At 44.1% G+C, this 21,037-nt stretch overlaps 1 protein-coding gene across 1 annotated transcript in view; it reads right to left on the bottom strand.

Moving 5' to 3' along the window:
* NAT10 (N-acetyltransferase 10) overlaps window positions 1–21,037 on the bottom strand; it is a 66,626-nt gene that overhangs the window by 35,012 nt on the left and 10,577 nt on the right. The window contains exons 4-11 of the mRNA XM_068259691.1: window positions 20,702–20,873; window positions 19,261–19,383; window positions 17,625–17,686; window positions 14,647–14,761; window positions 14,293–14,400; window positions 11,848–11,981; window positions 867–960; window positions 678–776 (exon numbers count right to left, since the gene is read on the bottom strand). Coding sequence (XP_068115792.1) covers window positions 678–776; window positions 867–960; window positions 11,848–11,981; window positions 14,293–14,400; window positions 14,647–14,761; window positions 17,625–17,686; window positions 19,261–19,383; window positions 20,702–20,873 — 907 coding nt within the window. The remainder of the gene's footprint in view (window positions 1–677; window positions 777–866; window positions 961–11,847; window positions 11,982–14,292; window positions 14,401–14,646; window positions 14,762–17,624; window positions 17,687–19,260; window positions 19,384–20,701; window positions 20,874–21,037) is intronic.

Raw genomic sequence — 21,037 nt, 5'->3', positions numbered from 1 at the left:
TAAATATCCGTACTACACAACCAATTCATTATAGCATCATTTTTTTTTCCGCTTCAGTGTCTCTTTAAAGGGAACCTTAACTCAAAACAAAATAAAAAACAAAAAAACAACAAAATCATGAGTTTCACTTAGCTGGGGCATCTACCAGCCCCCTGCAGCCATCCTGTGCCTTTGCAGTTGCTCATGGCTCCTCTGGTGCCCCGCTGCCAGCTAGTTTTGTTTTTGCCACCATGCGAACCTTTTTACGCATTGCCACTGGTGCAGGAAGCTATCACGGGCGTTAACAAGTACATTTTTACGCGTTACGTAATAGATTTAAAAAAAAAAAATCAATCATTTTTTATTAATAAAAAAAATAAAATAAAATCTAATGATCACAGCAGCAATCAGAGGCCACCAAAAGAAAGCCCTATTTGTCACAAGAAAAGGAGGTAAGATTCATTTGGGCGCCAAGTTGTTTGGCTGTGCAATAAACTGTTAAAGCTGTGCAGTGCTGAATTGTGGGGGGGGGGGGGGGGGGGGGAGGGAATCGCCTGATCACTGTGGAAGGGATAAACCTGTGATCCTCAAGAGGTTAAAGGTTATTTTGCTGTTGCTTATCTTTTAGAGAAAAGAGGACTTTCTGAGTTCAGGTCCACGTTAAACAACTCATGCTTTGTTTGGAACATTTTGCTCACCTGAATGGTCTGTCGGTGCTCTTTGAATACGTTGACTCGGACCACGGCTTTCTCAAACTCCGGGTTCAGGGACTGGATGATCTCGTAGTCCAGATGCTCCTATACACAGGGGAGGAACAGGAAACGCATTGACAATAGACCACATGAAACACAGAGGCGGGAGAGCAGCGGCTGGAGAGGGCATCTCACCTGGTACTGCAGAGAGTCGAAGCCTTTGAAAATGAACTCAAACAGGGTGTGCAGGTTATCGGGACTCGGAGACGTCACAAAGATGTTGGAATAACTGCGAGATAAATACAAATATGGGGTCTGTCATGGTCAACAAGAACACCAGATCGAGAATGACTGCAGAAGTCCATGCACAATGTAACAAAAGGAAAACACCTTGCTAAAGCTAGGCATTAATGAGGAGGTAATGGGACCATTTTTGTTTCGCCATAAATTTCATTGAAGGTCTAACAACTTTGCGCAGTTAAGTATCTTCATAAAAATATACAGAAATGAGAACACGTTTTCACCAAACACATCAAAGGACTATGGATATGGGTCAGGAATAATTACATTTATATTATCAAGTTGTCATTAATTTTAAAGTAAACCTGTTGGTAAAAGTTGGCTTTTACTAACCCTATGGCTTCTCCCAGCCTCCCGTAGCATGTTAGTTCTCTCCTTGTGCTCTCAGTCACCTGCATTGTGGCCTTGTCAGGCGTACGTAAGGTCGCGCCACCGGTGAGCTGGGCCCAGGGTGAGCCAAATGATGGCTCACTCTGCTGCCGCTCAAATCCCCGGCGGTGCTAAATACTATTCCCCCTCTGAGTTGTGTAAGTTGGGGTCTGGTGATCGCTCTTGCGTGGGGTACACAGCATAGCATTCAGGGCTGTGGAGTCGGAGTCGTGGAGTCGGGTAATTTTGGGTGCCTGGAGTTGGGAAAAAATGCACCGACTCAGACTCCTAATACATTTGTAACTGTAATTAAAATAGAAAATATGATAAAATGTTCTATTTCTCAGATAATAGTCATTAAAAATAATGTATATATACAGTATATATACAGTAATAGCTGTGCTTAGTCCACAAAAATGAAATAAACCAATCAAAATTAGTTACTTGTGCTGCTTCAATAAAGCAGTCCCTGTATTTTTAAGGTCAGATATACACATCTGATTGTGGCTGTATATATGATGTGTACACAGGAATCTCTTATATATACTAAATAACATCTATGCTGTAAGAATAAATCCTGATGTGTAGCCGTGTCACTAATAGAGATGGTCAATGAGATGGAAATAATTCTGCGTTGATTCTGATTCATGCAAATGTATGTACTCTCTTTGCTCATGAAATCAAATAATTTGATATGTTGTTAAAATTTGGTTTGGTGACTACAAATTAAAGGGTACCTGAGAGGGATGAAAAGTAAAGCTTTATACATACCTGGGGCTTCCTCCAGCCCTCTTCAGGCTAATCAGTCCCTCGCTGACCTCCACCACCCGGATCTTCTGCTATGAGTCCTGGTAATTCAGCCAGTCAGCGCTGTCCGGCCGCATGCCGCTCCCACAGCCAGGAACATTCTGCACCTGCGCAACAGTGCTGCACAGGTGTAGTATGCTCCTGGCGGCGGAGTGTGTGCCTGCGCAATACACCCGACTGGCTCAAGTACCTGGACTCATAGCAGAAGATCCAGGTGGTGGAGGAGGACAACGAGGGAGTGATTAGCCTGAAGGGGGCTGGAGGAAGCCCCAGGTATGTATAAAACGTTAATTTCATCTGTCTCAGGTTTACTTTGTTACACAGTAGTACTATACTCTACATATGCACTCCCCACAGAGCTGCAGGGAATCCACTGAGAATGCTGTGCACATTGAACACAGAGGTGTTGTCTGTCACCCATAAACCTTGTTCAGATTGTGCATGAAGAATGTGTAATAGAGGAAGAATCTCCTTATTCCCCTGCAGAGTACCTGCACATCATTCTTACATGTACCCACACTTACATTGCCTAGGGCCTGATCCATGTTCAGATTGTGCATGAAGAATGTGTAATAGAGGAGAAATCCCCTCATTCCCCTGCAGAGTACCTGCACATCACTCTTACATGTACCCACACTTACATTGCCTAGGGCCTGATAGATGTTCTTTGTTCCGGTTTGTACCTTTTACAAGTACTCTTACCAAGGACTAGTTTAAGTATAAAGGGAATAAATATAGTAGTCTACATATCCTTCTCACTTCAGTTGTCTTGTAAAATTCCTAAGCGTTGGCAGTTAAGAGACGAATTTCATGTCACATACTTTTAATCAACAAAATTGTAATATGCAAACTAGAGGAGAGTCGGTGGAATCCTAAACTGAGGAGTCGGAGGATTTTTGGACAGATTCCACAGCCCTGATAGCATTACTGCTATGACAGCGCCCAGCTTCGGCGATAAGTACCAAAATAACCCTCATCGCCTGTCAGCCCCATTAAAGTCTGCGATGGCAGGTAGTTAAAGCGGGATTGTCACTATAAAAATCAAATTTCAACAGCTACTGGTCTGAGTGTATTCAGTGATAAAGATGCTAATCCTGCATTCAAAACTTTTTCTGCTGTTATGGTTTGGAATTATCACATACCTTAGGAGCACTGGCCCTTTAATTGCCATTGCCAAACAGTTGCATTCTGGGGGGATATTTTTATCTATAATATATTCCTCCTCTTCCCTTTATTTCCCCCTCCTAATGACATAAGACAGAGCACTTCCTAGTACAGACCTCAGTGGGAGTGTCTGAAGCCTCTGGGAGGAGGGCGGGTAACAAACACACAATTAGCAAGAGGAGAAAAAAAAGAAAAAAAAGAGTAAAGGAGGAAATTATGTCTGGAGGTCATAGGTAACAAAGATGGCCACTGCCTAGAATAGGATTTTCTGCTTTTCCTTTATAAAATTCACAGGAATCATTACATGGATAGCACAATACATCTGTTATGCAAGTAGAGCTAGTATTTATCTACTTATATATAGATATATTTTTTTTATTAGCATGGGTGTCACTTGTTCTTGAAGACTTGTAAGTGCAAGTGCGCAGAACGTTCCCCACTGAGGAGGCACACGGCCGGGGACCATGCATGCGCAATAGTCCACGGCTGAGCCAGTCAGACTTTACCAGGGTTGACATAATGGAGGGGACTGGGAGGAGACCGGGGGACCTAGCAGGCTATGTGGGGCTGGAAGAAGCCTGAGGTAAGTAAGAGCCAAATAGGTCATTTGTCTCAGACTTACTTTAACCACTTAAGCTCACAGGGTGGTGGTTGTTTTTTTTTTTTTGCATCTGAGCAACTCTTCATTTTCCAATAACTTTATCACTACTCATCACAATGCATTGATCTATATCTTGTTCTTTCTGCCACCAATTAGGCTTTCTTTTGGGTGATCCATTTTCCTAAGAATGAATTTATTCTAAATCCATTTTAACAGGAATATTAAGAAAGAAATGGGAAAAAAAATCAGTTCTCAGTTTTCGGCCATTATAGTTTGAAATTGATACATGCTACGGTGATTACAACCCATGTATTTTATTTGCCCATTTGTCCCGCTTATTACACCATTTAAATTATGTCCCTATCACAATGTATGGCGCCGATATTTTATTTGAAAATATAAGTGCATTTTTTTAAATTTGCGTCCATCACTATTTACAAGCCCATAATTTAAAAAAAATTATATTAACCTCCTTGCCGGTTATCCCGAACTCAGTTCAGGGTAACCTGCGCAGGAGGATTTCTCAGGCCCCGCTGGGCCGATTTGCATAATTTTTTTTTTGTTACATGCAGCTAGCACTTTGCTAGCTGCTTGTAACATTCGATCGCCGCCGCTCGTCGCCGATCCGCCACTACCTGGGACAGCACCCCTCCTCTGAGACTTGTCTCCCCTCCCAATTCTGGACAGGAAGCTATTAAACAAACAAATTTGCATAATGGACAGCAGTACATGTATAAATACAAGCCACTTACAATGATCCTCAGTTGTTTTTCCTGTCCCGGACAGGAGCGGATGGAGGGGTCTCTGTGCTCCCATGTCAGGTGGCAGGTGCAGCGTGTGGGGCAGGCAATGACGGGCTGAGCAGGGGACTCAGTGTGCTATGCGCCCAGCGTGGTGGAGGCTTCTCCTTGGAGTGCGGAAGTTTTATGGACGGCAGAGCGCTAACCGGAAGTTCCGGCGGAAGCGCGATGACGTCATGTGCAGGCGTCCCACATGACTGGTCACAGGATCAGGCCTGATTGCAGGCCCGCAGCGGTGATCATTACGGCGATTGGCTGCTGGACACAGAGGCAGCTGCTGGCAATTAAGGAGGAGGAGGGTAAGATTTAAAAAAGATCTGTTGTTTGTCCATGACTCAATGCTGTTTGGTGGATCATGGAGGACGCCGCAGGCCTTTCCTCACTGCAATCTGCAGGGACTGGCTCTGAACCCTCTCTGGTGAGACATTGTTTGTGTCTTTTCTGCGGAATATGCTGTTTAAGTTACACTGAGGGGACTGATAGTTTTTTTCTTATCTATATATTTCAGCCTAAACTTCCAAAAGCTGACAAAGATAAGGAAAAGGATAAATCATCTCAGTCCACTCTGAGTAAACACTCATCATCCTCCAAAGAAAGGCGATGTGCTATCTGCAATAATCGCATATCCTCATCTGCTCCTTCATCTAAGAAATTATGTCAGTATTGTACAGATAAAATTGTCAAGGATGAATCCCCAGTAGTTTTCAAAGACTTAATGGGATGGATGCGCTCGGAGATGTCTTCAGCCATAAAAGAAATTAAGGATTCTGCTATAGCATCATCCTCATCAGCGGTAGCAGATCCTATGGAAGACATTCCCCCTTTGGAGGGCACTTCCCCTATGGAGGGCACTTCGGCTATTCCTGATGTCACTGTCCCTATACCTTCCCTATCTATTCCTAAGAGAAAGAGGGGAGAGGATTCAGAGGAGTCAGAAAATTCTGGGGAGGAGGGTGAAATATCTTCCTTTGAAGAGATTTCCGCTGAGGATAGACCAGACAAAGGGCAGAAATTTGCTTTTTCTCCAGACCTAATGAAGAATCTGTTATCTGATATGCATACGGCTATGGGTATTACAGTTGAACAGAGGACTTTGACACCCTTGGATCAGATGTACGAAGGTTTGTCAGATCCCCAGTCCAGTTTTATCCCAGTTCATTCTTCTCTAAAAAATATGATTAAGAAGGAGTGGGATGAACCTGAAAAGAGAGCCTTTTGGCCTCGGTCATTATATCGTAGATACCCGTTTTGTGCGGAGGACCAGAAATTCTGGGGTACATCTCCCAAGCTTGACCCATCTTTTTCCAGGGTGTCAAAGAAAACAGATTTGCAGTTCGAAAATTTTGGAAACTTAAAGGATCCAATTGACAAAAAAGCGGATAATCTCCTCAGAAGAGCATGGGAGTCCTCATCACTAACTTTTAAACCTGCAGTAGCTTCAACAGCAGTGGGTAGGTCCCTGAAATACTGGTTGATGGAAACACAGGACAAGATTGCTTCTGGTGTTCCTAGGGAGGAGATATTAAAGGACTTTCCAAAACTATTCAATTCCACCAATTATCTCACTGATGCAGCAGATGATACGGTGAAGTTGACAGCCAGGACCACTGCCTTAGTAAATTCTGCTAGACGTGGTATATGGGTAAAGACGTGGCAGGGAGATAACTCTTCCCGCTCTAAATTATGTAGTCTACCTTGTGAGGGGGAATTTCTTTTTGGCTCTAAGTTAGAGCAGACTTTGGAAAGAACTGCTGATGCTAAAAAGAATTTTCCTGTTAAAAGGAGGACCTTTCCACCCAAACGCTCCTTTCGTTCCTCTAAACCTGAACAAGACCCCAAGACTTCATCGAGAAAGAGATGGGGTCCAAGTAGGCCTCAGAAAGCCAAATCAAATTTTGCCCATACCTCCCAGCAAAATAAACAATGACGTCAGGATCCCGGTGGGGGGAAGACTGGCCCATTTTTACGAGCAGTGGCTCCTTCTTCCTCAAAATCTCTGGTTACAGAGAATTGTGTTAGAAGGGTATGCCATAGAATTTCAGTATCCCCCCCCCCCCTCGAAGGTTCTGGGTAAATCAAAGACCAAAGACAGAGATTCAAGCAAGGGCATTACAAAACGAAGTGACTATGTTACTACAAAAAAGAGTTATCAGAGAAGTCCCATCATGCCAGAGGGGTCAGGGATATTATTCACCGGTCTTTCTTGTAAAAAAGCCTCAGGGGGAGTTCCGCTTCATCCTCAATCTGAAAGGGTTGAACAAGGCCGTAAAATATCGAAGATTCAGGATGGACAATATCACCTCTGTTATAAGTCTGTTACAGAAGGATTGCTTCCTGGCATCATTGGATCTCAAGGACGCCTATCTACACATCCCGATAGAGCTACGGTCTCAGCAGTTCCTAAGGTTTGCCATCAGCATTCAGGAAGAGGTAAGGCACTTCCAGTTTAACGCTTTACCTTTTGGATTAGCCTCGGCTCCTTGGTTGTTCACGAAGGTCATGTCCGAGGTCTTAGCTGTTTTGAGGAAAAGATCTATTAATGTTTTGGCCTACCTGGATGATCTTTTGTTTTGGGGTGACTCAGTAAATTCCTTGAAAATCCAGATTAATTCAGCTCTGGAGTTGCTCCAATCTCTAGGATGGCTTATTAACTGGTCTAAATCATCTATTCAACCTAAACAGACTATGGAATATTTAGGTTTTGTTATTTCTACTTGTGATGAGAAAGTGTTTTTGCCTCAGAGAAAGATAACTGCTATTCTTAATACTGTTCTTTCTTTTCAGACCACAGGTGCCATTACGCTAAGAAGGGCTATGTCAGTTCTAGGTCTTCTAACCTCCTCCTTCCCTGCAGTCCAGTGGGGACAACTCCATTCAAGAATACTGCAAAATTGGATCCTAAAGAATTGGAACAGAAAGGTGACGTCCTTAGAAAGAAGATTGCTAATTCCTTTCAGAGTAAAGGCAGCTCTCAGCTGGTGGCAGAATCCAGTTCGTCTGTCAGAAGGTCGACCGTGGTTTTCTCCAGTCGAAAAGATCATGACAACAGACGCCAGCTCCTGGGGATGGGGGGCTCATATAGACTCACTACCAGCACAGGGTCAGTGGTCCACTTTGATGAAAGGAAGATCGTCAAACAGCAGAGAGTTACAGGCAGTATGGATGGGCCTACTTCACTTTTGCAATTACATCAGCCACTGTCATGTTCTAGTACGTTCAGACAACGCCAGTGTAGTGGCATACATCAACAGGCAAGGAGGAACGAAAAGTCATCTTTTATGGTCTCAGACCTCAAAAATCCTATTGTGGGCGGAGAAAAATCTAAAATCCATCAGAGCAGTGCATCTGAGGGGTGTAAACAATTATCTTGCGGATTACCTAAGCAGATCGGCTCTAAAGCAGGACGAGTGGACCCTGAATTCGGAGGTTTTCCAGGAGATCTGCATGACATGGACACATCCAGAAGTGGATCTATTTGCAAGGAGGAGCAACGCAAGGTGTCAACTCTTTTGTTCCCTATGGCCCCAGGACAGGCCATGGGCGATAGATGCCTTTTCGATAGATTGGAGCATCAGACTAATGTATGCTTTTCCCCCTCTATCCCAGATCCCGAAGGTTCTCAGCAAGATTTGTCGAGACAAGGCTCGATTAATTCTGATAGTTCCATTTTGGCCGAAAAGACCGTGGTTCAGTCTATTACAGAGGTTATCGATCAGTCCTCCGTTGCTTTTACCTCAACGTCCGGATCTATTGCAGCAGGGGCCAGTTTTTCATCCAAATCTTCAGCAGATGCGTCTCTCTGCATGGAACCTGAGTGGAACATTTTGAAGTCTAAGGGGTTTTCAGATGGTCTTTCGGAAACCTTGATTCAAAGTCGAAAGAAAGTGACAAGAGTAATTTATCAGAAGGCCTGGCGAGTCTATAATAGCTGGTGTTTGGAGAGATCTATGAATGTTCATTCATCAACATCAGTTTTAGAATTCCTGCAGGCAGGGTTTGAAAAAGGACTGAGTATTAGTACATTAAAAGTTCAGACAGCGGCAATCAGTGTTTTCCTACAAAGAAGGTTAGCCCAGGAGGAGTTCATTCTTCGTTTTTTTCAGGCAATTAAGAGGTTACGTCCAGTGTTGGTTCCGAGAACCCCGTCTTGGGATTTAAACATAGTCTTACAGGCTATGTGTGGTCCTCCCTTTGAACCAATTGACCAAGTTTCGGAAAAATTGTTATCCTTGAAGATGGCATTTCTTCTTGCAATTACTTCGGCAAGAAGGGTAGGAGAGTTACAGGCTTTGTCAATTAAACCTCCCTACTGTATTATTTCAGAAGACAAGGTTACTTTGAGGCCAGATATTGCCTTCCTTCCAAAAGTAGTCTCAACTTTTCACAGAACTCAGGAGATATTTCTTCCTTCATTTTGTGAGAAACAGTCTAATGAAAAAGAGAAACAGCTTCATTGTCTGGATGTCAGAAGGTGTCTACTTCAATACTTGGAGAGGTCTAAATCATGGAGGAAGACAGATGCTTTGTTCATCCTGTTTGCTGGAAAGAATAGGGGGCTCCGTGCATCAAAGCCAACTATTGCTAGATGGATAAGACAGGCTATTCTAATGGCATATCAATCACAGGGTAAGGTCCTTCCAACATCTGTCAAAGCTCATTCTACAAGAAGTGTCGCAACCTCATGGGCAGAGAGGGCTGGAGCTTCCATCGAGCAGATTTGTAGAGCGGCTACCTGGTCCAGCCAGAACACATTTGTAAAACATTACAGACTAAATTTATTATCAAGTGGTGATCTAGCCTTTGGTAGAAAAGTTCTACAGGCAGTAGTCCCACCCTAATGAGAATCTTGTTTATCGTCTCAGAGGAGGGGTGCTGTCCCAGGGACGCTCTGGGAAAGACCACACTTACCTTCGGTAAGGTCTTTTCCAGTAGTCCAGGGGACAGCACCCCTACTTCCCACCCTATGTGGGAAACTATTAAGAAGAAATTTTGCAAGCATCGTATGGTGAGTCCGGGTCATCTTTGTTATTACTGAGGATCATTGTAAGTGGCTTGTATTTATACATGTACTGCTGTCCATTATGCAAATTTGTTTGTTTAATAGCTTCCTGTCCAGAATTGGGAGGGGAGACAAGTCTCAGAGGAGGGGTGCTGTCCCCTGGACTACTGGAAAAGACCTTACCGAAGGTAAGTGTGGTCTTTTTGTTACATGCAGCTAGCACTTTGCTAGCTGCTTGTAACATTCGATCGCCGCCGCTCGTCGCCGATCCGCCACTACCCGCCGATCCGCCCCCCCGCCCCCTGCGCAGACTGGCCAATCAGTGCCAGGCAGCGCTGATGGGCGGATCGGGATTCCCTGTGACGTCGGTGACGTCATCCCGCCCGGTCGCCATGTCTGAACGGGATTTCCTGCTTACTCAGATCGCCGAAGGCGATCGGAGTGGGTGGGGGGGATGCCGCCGCTCAGCGGCTATCATATAGCGAGCCCTCGGCTCGCTACAGGATTTGGAAAAAAAATAAATTTAAAAAAAAAAGTGCCGCGCTGCCTCCTTGCCGGGGAGAATTAGACCGGTAAGGTGGTTAATATACTCCTTTGACATGCATATTTAAAAAGTTCAGACCTTTAACTATTTATGTGGGTTTTTTTTTAATTGTAATTTTTTGTAATTGAAAAATGTATTTGGGAAATGTTTGGTATGGGAGGTAAACAGGGGATTTTACATGTAAAATCATGTATTTCTTTTATAAGACATGGATGTGGGTGTAGTTTTACTATTTTGCCACAAGATGGCCACAGTAAAAAAGTCCTGGGAGCGATCGATCTCGCGCTCTCAGGAAGAAGAATGAAGATGGGAAACTTTTTTTCACTTAGAAAAACTGCAGTCTCTGATAAGAGGCTGTTGGTTTTTCTGCAGGGGACATTGATCAGTGAATGGGATCTATAATCCCATTCATTGATCGCTGCGCAAACGAGCGGGAACGCGCGTGGCCCTCGGGAGTGTGCACAGCCTATCTGGAAGAAAATGTTCGTCCAGATAGGCTTAAGTGGTTAAAGAGGAGCTGTCAGCCATACTATCTCAGAAAAAAACACACATATATAAGTAGATAAATACTTGCTCTACTTACATATGTATTGCACTGTCCACATTTTGATTTTAGTGATTTTTCTACAGTACAAAATAAGAAAATCCTTCTTAGCATTTCCCATTTTAACTGTGGCTATTTTTAATGCAATCCTGATGTCATTTCCTCCCTTACTCTCCTCTGCCTGACTGTGTATACATTGCCCACCATCCACTATAGAAAGTGCATTGTCTCAGCATGAGAAATATTGGCCAATCAAAGAGGAACAGAGGTGTGGGAGGGGAAAAAGGAGGGAAAGAGGCTTCAGTCAATCAGGCTGCATTAGTTATGTCTGAGGGGAAGTAGAGAAGCAAAAAAGGACAACCCAGCATGCCCTGCAACTTCCTTTGTGCGGCAACGTACCAAATAAGAGTCAGGTAAACTGGGAAACGATCATTTATCAACAAGAAAAGTAATAGTGATTTTACCTTTCGGATTGCCTGGTTAGCATCCTCATTACTTGTTTACCAGGTCAAAATAAAGAATTGATTTTTGATTTTATGCCCGACAGTTACACTTTAAGTAAACACAGGTGAAATGTACTGCAGGCAATAGCCTAGAGGTTAAATAAGTTCATCTGCAGCCGATTACCATATGGATTTCAGCAGCGGATGGAACAGCTTAACTGGTTCATCGATGCTTTCCATTTATCTTACGGCCCAGAGACCGTGGTATGTACGGATATTGTATAATTCTGAGGTCTAGGGAGGATCGGAACAGTTGAATTCTTTCAGAATTATTTTTTATTTAGGACCTTTTTGTTTTTAAGAAAATGGATTTTAAATTTAAATTTCATAGGAAAAATGTTTTTTAAAAACTTGATAAAATTACATTTAGCTGCGGTACACTGTAAGGCATTTCAAGTTCCGAGTTCTGTATACACATTTCAACAAAACAGACCATGTGGGGTCCCCCATCTCACAGATGCACACGCCTTTGTCATTTAAACAAAAATTAAGAACAGGAAAGGGTTTTTTACTAAAGCATTTTTGGCAAGATAAAGACGTCATACCCAAACGCCACGGCTCCGGCTATGGCCAGTCCTAGAGCGGCCGATTTACCGCGACCTCGAGCTGCAGTTAGCGCCACCGTGCTCCGCAGGGTCTTCTCGGATATGGCTTCTATGAACTTCAGAACGGCCTTTGTCTGGGGGAGGGGAGGGAGAGTTATATGGGCACCATGGCAAGTTGTGAACCACAAATACATTAGTACAGACAGAGATAACACTACACACTTCACAGGTTCTGGGAGGGGTCATCACAGTCCCTGCCCACGAGGAACTGTGCCACTGCACACATCACAGGTTCTGGGAGGAGTCATCACACTCCCACCCATGAGAAACTGTGCTGGGTTCAAGTCCAGGTCACAGACCTACCGGATACTGAGGATATCCTTTCATAATCACAAAGCTGCTCCACAAATGGACAATATGCTGCAGAATTCAGAACAACTGAAGCGCATGAAGGATTATTACCATGTAGATGGTTCTCGGCCTAGACAGCCAGTCAGGACCGCCTATGCTGAGAATCTGGTGTGTGTATGGCAGCCCATAATGCGTACACATAGTAAAATAAATAGTTAGTACCCCAAAAATCCCTAGATATCCTTTAAAGAGAAACTCCAATCTAGAATTGAACTTTATCCCAATCAGTAGCGGATACCCCCTTTTACATGAGAAATATAATGCTTTTCACAAACAGACCATCAGGGGGCGCTGTATGACTGATTTTGTGCTGAAACCCCTCCCACAAGAAGCTCTGAGTACCGCGGTACTCTGGGCAAACTGCCACAATGTAACAAGGTTCACAGACAGGAATTGGCTGTTTACAGCTGTCTCTAACAGCCAAAACAGCTAGGAGCAGCTACATCACCTGCCCACAGTAACAATGTCACCATGTAATAAATGTCAGAATGTAAATCGGGGAGAGGAAAGATTTTACAATGAGCAAACACTGACTAAATCATTTATACATAATTATGGTAAAAAATGAAGCACTTTTTTACTACATTATTTTCACTGGAGTTCCTCTTTAAATGTTTTATTTTGTACCTAGTCTGGGTGCCTTTACCAAACTGCAAGAATTGTGCAGTGTCAGCGGGATTGTGAGAAGTATTTTTCTTAGTCACAGTAACAAGCTTATATCAGCATAAAAATAACAAAAAGCTTCATAAGATATGGACACTATGACCAGAAGAATGTACTTGCATCCCCCCTAACCCTTTGAAGAGTTTACGCAGTGATTTAAGCCTGTTGCCTAGGTGATGCTGTGGCAGTAGGGAGGGAAAAACACTGAGCTAGGTTAAAGAAAAAAAAAAGGCAGGAGTGATGTCACTTTTGGCATCACAGAGAAACAGTAAAGATGGAAACCAGCAGAATTATTTTTATTTTATTTCCACATCACATTACTGCTAAATCTGACAGTGATCACTAAAAACAACAGGATAGATAAGTAAGTTCTTATTTTTTTTATAATTAATATGAGGTTTTATCCAACTCCCCCCTTTGACACATTAGTAGCTTCAATAGAGTTCAATAGAATTATCTCATTTGAGTTAAAGAGAACCCGAGGTGGCATTGTATTACGTTAGTGGGGCACAGAGGCTGGTTGGGCACACTAACACCAGCCTCTGTTGCCCCATCGTGTGTCTCAAAGACCCCCCTGCTCGCCGCTATACCCCCGCAGTGCTGGCGACACGCAGCGCGTCGCCAGCACAATGTTTACTCTAGCGCTGTCTGTCAGCGCCGCTCCCACGCCTCCTCCGCATCGCCGCTACCCGCCCTCGTCCCTTCCCTCCAATCAGCGGGAGGGAAGGGACGAGGGCGGGGAGCGGCGATGCGGAGGAGGCGTGGGAGCGGCGCTGACAGACAGCGCTAGAGTAAACATTGTGCTGGCGACGCGCTGCGTGTCGCCAGCACTGCGGGGGTATAGCGGCGAGCAGGGGGGTCTTTGAGACACACGATGGGGCAACAGAGGCTGGTGTTAGTGTGCCCAACCAGCCTCTGTGCCCCACTTACGTAATACAATGCCACCTCGGGTTCTCTATAAGTCCCCTGCTTTTGACCTCCGTCAGCAGAACTCGTGCTGTAAATTCTTGGAATGCTTTGATGTCTCTCTGCTAGCAGAAAATATAGAAACTGAAAGCAGAAGTCCTCTGTTATTGTCTCACACTGCCCCCTAGTGACAAGTGGCCATAAATACACATTACAGCAGTACTTATTAGAAACAGGGAAATGCAACAAATACAAAAATGTTCTGTTCTAGAATAAATTGGCCTGGAGCACTTGCAAGCCACTAAAATAGGCTGCTAAGGGGATAAATGAGCAAAAACCTTCATCACAGCAAGAGATGAGAATAATGTCCTTCCCAGCATGCATTTCACACCACACCATTAACAGCCACGCCCATAACCCGCAAGCCCAGCAATCAGCAGCAATAAGCTGGGAATTCAATCATACCTGATCCAGCGTTTTACAGTTCTCAACCAGGACTCCGACCGGCTGTGTGTCCTGCAGGCTCAGCTTCACCTCCTGCAGCTCCTGCTCCTCTGCGGTCAGGGCGGTATCCTGAAAACAACAACTTTATTAGAAACGATCAATGCGACACCACAGCACCTAAGAAGCAATGTGTTTCCCAACCTCCTCTTTACTCTGGGAGCAGCTAGTGGGCAGGTCAAGCAGGAGTAACCAGGTGACACCAAAACATAGGGGGTACAAATGCCAAAACTACAATTCCCAGCATCCCTGCTTTACACTACAAACCATGTGTCCGCACGGGGAGGCGGGACCTCGGAACGCTAGCAGGAAACTTACTTGTGTCTTTGGCGGGATGGGTTTAATGTTGGCAATATGGCTGGAGATGGGCAGGATGTTGAGCTGGTCATCGATCACCATGCAAGTCTTGCAGGAGGACAGAGATAATATAAACCTGGAGAGAGATTGCAGGGGACATCACTAGCACCAAAATAAACTACATGTAAAAAAGAAACCAGAACCAAATGCAATAACAACTCCCCTTATGGAGCAGAGCAATTTTTACATTTTAGCATTCCTCCCATTCGCCAATAACTTTATTACTCCTTATCGCACCTAATTTATTTATACTGTACATTGCTTTTCACCACAAATTGGGTTTTCTTTGGGTGGTACATTTTGCAAATAATCCTTTAATTTTATATGCATTTTAAAGGGACTAAGAAGAAAAATAAATAAATAAAATGCATTATTTCTCAGTTTTCAGCCATTATAGTTTTAAAATAAAACTTGTGACTTGAGATAAAACCCACACATTTTATTTGCCTATTTGTCCTGGTAATTATGTTTAAATTGTGTCCCTAGTACAACATATGGTGATATTTTATTGGGAAATAAAGGTGTATTTTTTCCGTTGTGATTTTGCTTTTCTTATTGTACTGTAATCAAAAATTACAAGCCCTTATTTGCAAATATAACAATATACTCTCACGAATACACATACAAAAAGCTAAGTCCATTGTTATAATTTAAGTAGGCCTCAGTTATTTGGACTGAGTTTATGTAAAAGGCTTGTCCGCAGATTATACCTTTAAAATAAATAGAGTTTCTTGTGATGCAGGCAGAAGCATCTCAGTGTCTGCTTGAAGCAGATGAATAAAAAGCAGATACTGAGAACCTGTTCCTGAAGGAAGGCCACAGGCCTACACTGCCCCAGACAAATGGACTTCGAGAACAATCAACATAGGCCATGTTTACAAAATATCACATTCCTGTAAGTAAGTGAAAAGTGGTCATTAAATATTAATCGAGTAGGTGTGTATTATGACACCACGAGGGGACTAAGCCAATAGTCGGGTCTGGGGGATGGCTAAGATGAGGTCACATTTAACTCTTTCCTAGTCGGTATTAAAGAGCCGGGTGGGCTGACGGAGCTCACTCTGATTCCTACTTTCATGCTCTTCTATCTGCTGACTGGAACACCTAATAATTTCCTTCTTTATGTAATCTGATATAATGTATGCTGTACATCGGTAGTCTAGAAGATGTAACGTAGGATAGATATAAGGAGACCTGATTGCCCTCAGAAGGAAGGTAATCACGCCGCTGTAACGCAACATGGAACTTTGCTTGGCTAGGATATGAGGAACTGTATCTGTATAGTTGTGTACTTAACCACTTCGCGTCCCTGGTCATTTTCACAATTCAGCTCAGTTCTGATTACTTTGGCAATAACTTTATCAATAACTATCACCACTAAATGATCTATATATTGTTTTGTTCAGGACAAATTAGGCTTTTTGTGGCTGATAGTTGTTTTCAGTAGGTACCTTATTTTCTATGCATTTTAAAATGAAAATAGGGAAAAAGTGAAAAAAATAGATAGTTTATTCACTTTCATACATTATAGCTTTAATGTAAACAGTCCTATTGTACATTAAACACTCACATTTTATTTGTCTATATCTCCTGTTTATTAAAACAGTTCTTTTGTTTTGACAATGTATTAGTAACACATTGTATACACTACCTAATAGCTTCCACTTGTTAATTCATTAGGCTTGCCATTGAATTCCCTAGGGGAAGGAGAGTGCTTTTCTTTCATTCTGTTACAGCTGTATAGCATTTTTATCAGTTCAGAGATAACAAAACAGTGTTATCTAGGATTTTGTAGGGGATAGAGTGCAGAGACTTATTTTAAAGTCCTGGAGCTTCAATGGGTTAAACTCCATCAAACTTTGAAGAAGCCTGAGGAAGTCTATCTCCTGCTTGCTGTGATGAGTCGTGTGTGCAACTCTTGCTGATGAGTTGCTGGTGCCGGAGCAAAAGGTGATTTATAACAGTTTATAACATCCATAACGTAACATTTTAAGTATTCTCTTATAAATTCATTTTGTATCTTTTTTTTTTTGTTTTGTTTTTTACAAGTAATTTATTTTGGTAACTATGGAGTCAGGTTAGGGGACAAAAAGGATAATGGCTTCTTATTCCTGTTACATTACATTTGGCCACTAGAAAGCTAAAAGAATTTTAAGCAGAACAACTAAATGAAACAAAACTTTTTTCTTCCTGCTCTCATTGAATGATCATTCATGATTTAGGCACTACAGATTGGCTTTGGGAACATATGGTCTCGTTCACCAATCTCAGCAGTAACCTCGGGTCACGTGCACATGGCATGCATAGAAAGGGCAGAGACTAATATCTACGGCCCTGGACTTCGGATAAAGTCCTGCGGGGCGTAGATATAACTGCCTAAATTTCAGGAACTGGTTAATGGCACTATAAAAGCCCTTGTCCAATGTACTTAGTTATTAACCTAACTCTCCCTCTAATCATGTTCCAAGCCTGGAAATTTTCAAGTGTACACAACCTAGGCCCTGGATTCCTGACAGAGTGGTTGCATCTGCGTCACACCTTTGACAACCTCAGATCAACAAGATCTTATAACTTTACCACCCATAGTCCAGCTTAGATCCTTTGGAGCCAGAGCATTCTGTCATGCTGCCCCTAACCTTTGGAACGCCTTGCCACACCCAATTAAGACAGCTCCAACCCTTAAGGGGTTTAAATTAAAACTGAAAAGTCCTCGATTTAGTCTGGCATTTAATCAAAAACACCACCCTGATCTTGTACCCCTGGTTGTTTGTGTGAGAGTTCAGTATAAACCCAATCACATTGTTGCTGAGTTAAGCAATTTTTCTTCGGGGAGGGAGACATGAGACATAAATGCAGGAACATTATGAGGGAGAATATAAAGTAAATAGTTAAATGAGTGCATAGAATAATAGAATCATATTAAAAAGAGTAAAACCCACCTTTCATTGAAGCGGCCAACCACATCCTGATGGGCCTCCGTCCTGTAGCGAGAGTGGACGTCCTGCAAGAGAGGCGGAGCCAGGAATATACTGAGTGCGGCCGAAAATTATCAAACAGCATCTTATTATTATTATTTATTGTATTTATAAAGCACCAACATGCAGGACACACAAGGAGCTCACAACAAAACAAGATCATGCTCATGTCCAGTGTCTTTTCTAGTCTGCTAGAGGGGTGTCAGACAGTAAGGGCTCGAACCCATTATAAGCCTTTTCTAAGCGCTAGGGATTTGAAAAGCTCTTGCTAATGCAATGCTGTCTGGAATTTTTATAAAATCTCATCCAACAAGTGGGATCACACCCAGAGCATTTCATTAACAAGAGCTAAATCACAACTGCTTAGTAACGCCTAAGATTGCATAATCAAGCTGGAAACACTGGGGGGAGGGCCCTGCCAGAGGCTTACAATCATCTAGGATAGGGGTAGAGACAGTAGGTGCGTCTGCTGAGAGGGTGCCCAGCAGAATGCATTATGGTACTGATGCAGAAAGGTAGGTAAGCATGAATAGGTGAGTCTTGAGGGCTTGTTTGAAGGTATTGAAGGTGGGGGCGACTCTGAATGCTGGTGAGGGCGAGTTCCAGTGAGTGGAGGCAGCCCTAGTAAAGTCTTGCAATCGTGCATAAGAGGGAGATATGCGAGGTGCGAGCAGATGCAGGTCGTTGTGGATGGGAGGGAGCAGGCCAGTATGTGACTGAAGCTGTATTTGCTTTCTTATAACATAAGGTATTTGTAATAATTCAGACAAGCAAATCATCCCTTTGCTGTCCCTGTAGGCTAACCACACCTCCAGAACCGCTGGAATGCAATGGTGTGTCAGCTTGTTAATTGTACAGAACCATAATAATCCATGCCATGCACTGATGAGGATCAACCAATCTGAAACAGTCTGTATGCATGTTGGATTATTCTGGCTCTGTACAAATTAACAAGCTGACACATCATTGCATTCCAGCGGTTCTGGGAGTGTTTAGCTATCAGGGACAACAAAGTATGATTTGCATATTCCTCAGTGATGAGTTATGGGAGACATATTATGCTCACTGATGTACTGTGCATGGCAGTGCCTGGCTGGGGGAGGAGTCACTGATGTACTGTGCATGGCAGTGCCTGGCTGGGGGAGGAGTCACTGATGTACTGTGCATGGCAGCTCCTGGCTGGGGGAGGAGTCACTGATGTACTGTGCATGGCAGCTCCTGGTTGGGAGAGGAGTCACTGATATATTGTGCATGGCAGCTTCTGGCTGGGGGAGGAGTCACTCATGTACTGTGCATGGCAGCGGCTGGCTGGGGGAGGAGTCACTCATGTACGGTGCATGGCAGTGCCTGGCTGGGGAAGGAGTCACTCATGTACTGTGCATGGCAGCGGCTGGCTGGGGAGGAGGGGCCTCACTGATGTACTGTGCATGGCAGTCCCCGGCTGGGGGGAGAAATCACTGATGTACTGTGCATGACAGCTCCTGGCTGGGGGAGGAGTCACTAATGTACTTTGCATGGCAGCTTCTGGCTGGGGAGGAGGGGCCTCAGTGATGTAGTGTACATGGCAGTGACGCCACGCGCTGCCATGCTTGTAACATACCATGGTCATGGTGTAGAGCTGTTTGAGCGAGCTCATTGTACGCAGAAGCAGCACCACAATCCCGCCGCCTTCCACCGTCTCTATCGTGCGAGCCAGAAGGTTAGGGGTCAGCGCCTCGAAATCCTGAAAAGAAAAGATGATGGCAAACATGAGCATTTCTGTAAAATCCAAACAACCAAGTTAACACATACGCCCCGAACAGGAACACAGAGGGAAATAAAAACCTGAGGAGTGTTACCAATTCTATTTCCAATTTAAATAAATACAAAATAAAATTGGTCACTCTTACATTAAAGTGAACCAGAGACGAGAGGTACATGGAGGCTGCCATATTTATTTCCATTTAAGCAATACCAGTTCCCTGGCAGCCCTGCTGATCCTCTGCCTCTAATAATACACAAGGTACAATCTAATACACAAGGTATAGTTTTCGGTACAAAACATCGTGTGTAGAAAAATTGTTCCTGATCGATAATGCGATCAATTTTGCAACTGCCCAAAATCGATTGTGTTATCAATCGGAAATTATCTGACAGATGTGTCGATCTGATTGAAAATTGTACCGTGTGTATCCAGTGTGTAGCATATAGCCCCTGAACAAGCATGCAGCAGATCAGGCGTTTGACATTGTCAGATCTGACAAGATTAGAAGCATGCTCGTCTCTGGTGTGATTCAGACACTACTGCAGCCAAATAGATCAGCAGGACTGCCAGGTGATTGGTATTGTTTAATAGGAAATAAATATGGCAGCCTCCATATTATTCGCACCTGGGGTTCACTTTAAACAGCTATGCCTCCCTCCCTTGGGCACATGGGGAGGGAGAGGTGGTGGAGCTTTATAGCTAAAGAAGGAGGAGAAAGGCTAGTGCTGGGTACTAGGGAGAGCGTAGAAAGAGTGAGACCTACCTGCAGGATGGATATGCCCTTCCCCCCCAATCTTGCTGGTGCCCGGTACTCAGGAAAGCATTACGAGAGTCAGAAGTACCTGCAGGACGCATATGCCCCGCCCCCATCCTGCGAGTACCGGGTACTCAGGAGGGCGCAGAGAGAGTCAGATGTACCTGCAGGACACACATGCCCCACCCCATCCTGCGAGTGCCAGGTACTCGGGAGATTGTAGCGAGAGCCAGACGTACCTGCAGGACGCACATGCCCCGCCCCCATCCTGCGAGTGCCGGATACTCAGGAGGGCGCAGAGAGAGTCAGACGTACCTGCAGGACGCACATGCCCCGCCCCCATCCTGCGAGTGCCAGGTACTCAGGAGAGCGCAGAGAGAGTCAGACGTACCTGCAGGACGCACATGCCCCGCCCCCATCCTGCGAGTGCCAGGTACTCGGGAGATTGTAGCGAGAGCCAGACGTACCTGCAGGACGCACATGCCCCGCCTCCCTCCTGCAAGTGCCCGGTACTCAGGAGAGCACAGAGAGAGTCAGACGTACCTGCAGGACGCACATGCCGAACGTGTTCCCCAGGATTTTGTGCGTCTCGTTATAGTAACAATAGCGGATGTTAGTGGCTGCCACAAACAGCTCGAAAGGGTCGTCCTCCGCGATGTTCAGCGTACCGCTCTTTATCCTTTTCTGCAGTTTTCTCATTTTCTTCTTCCGGTGACTACAAGAGAGCAATATATACGCATCAATATCTGAAGGGGCCTGGGAGCGGAAGTGTTAACACACTCCAGAAAGTATTCACAGTGCATCACTATTTCCACATTTTGGCTATCATTCACAAAGCGTTCCCGCATGCGGAAATGCTGAAAGCAGCTGACTTTACCG

The sequence above is a fragment of the Hyperolius riggenbachi genome, chromosome 11 (assembly GCF_040937935.1).
Source record: "Hyperolius riggenbachi isolate aHypRig1 chromosome 11, aHypRig1.pri, whole genome shotgun sequence".
Classification (NCBI taxonomy): Eukaryota; Metazoa; Chordata; class Amphibia; order Anura; family Hyperoliidae; genus Hyperolius; species Hyperolius riggenbachi.
This window is presented reverse-complemented; position numbering and strand designations above follow the sequence as displayed.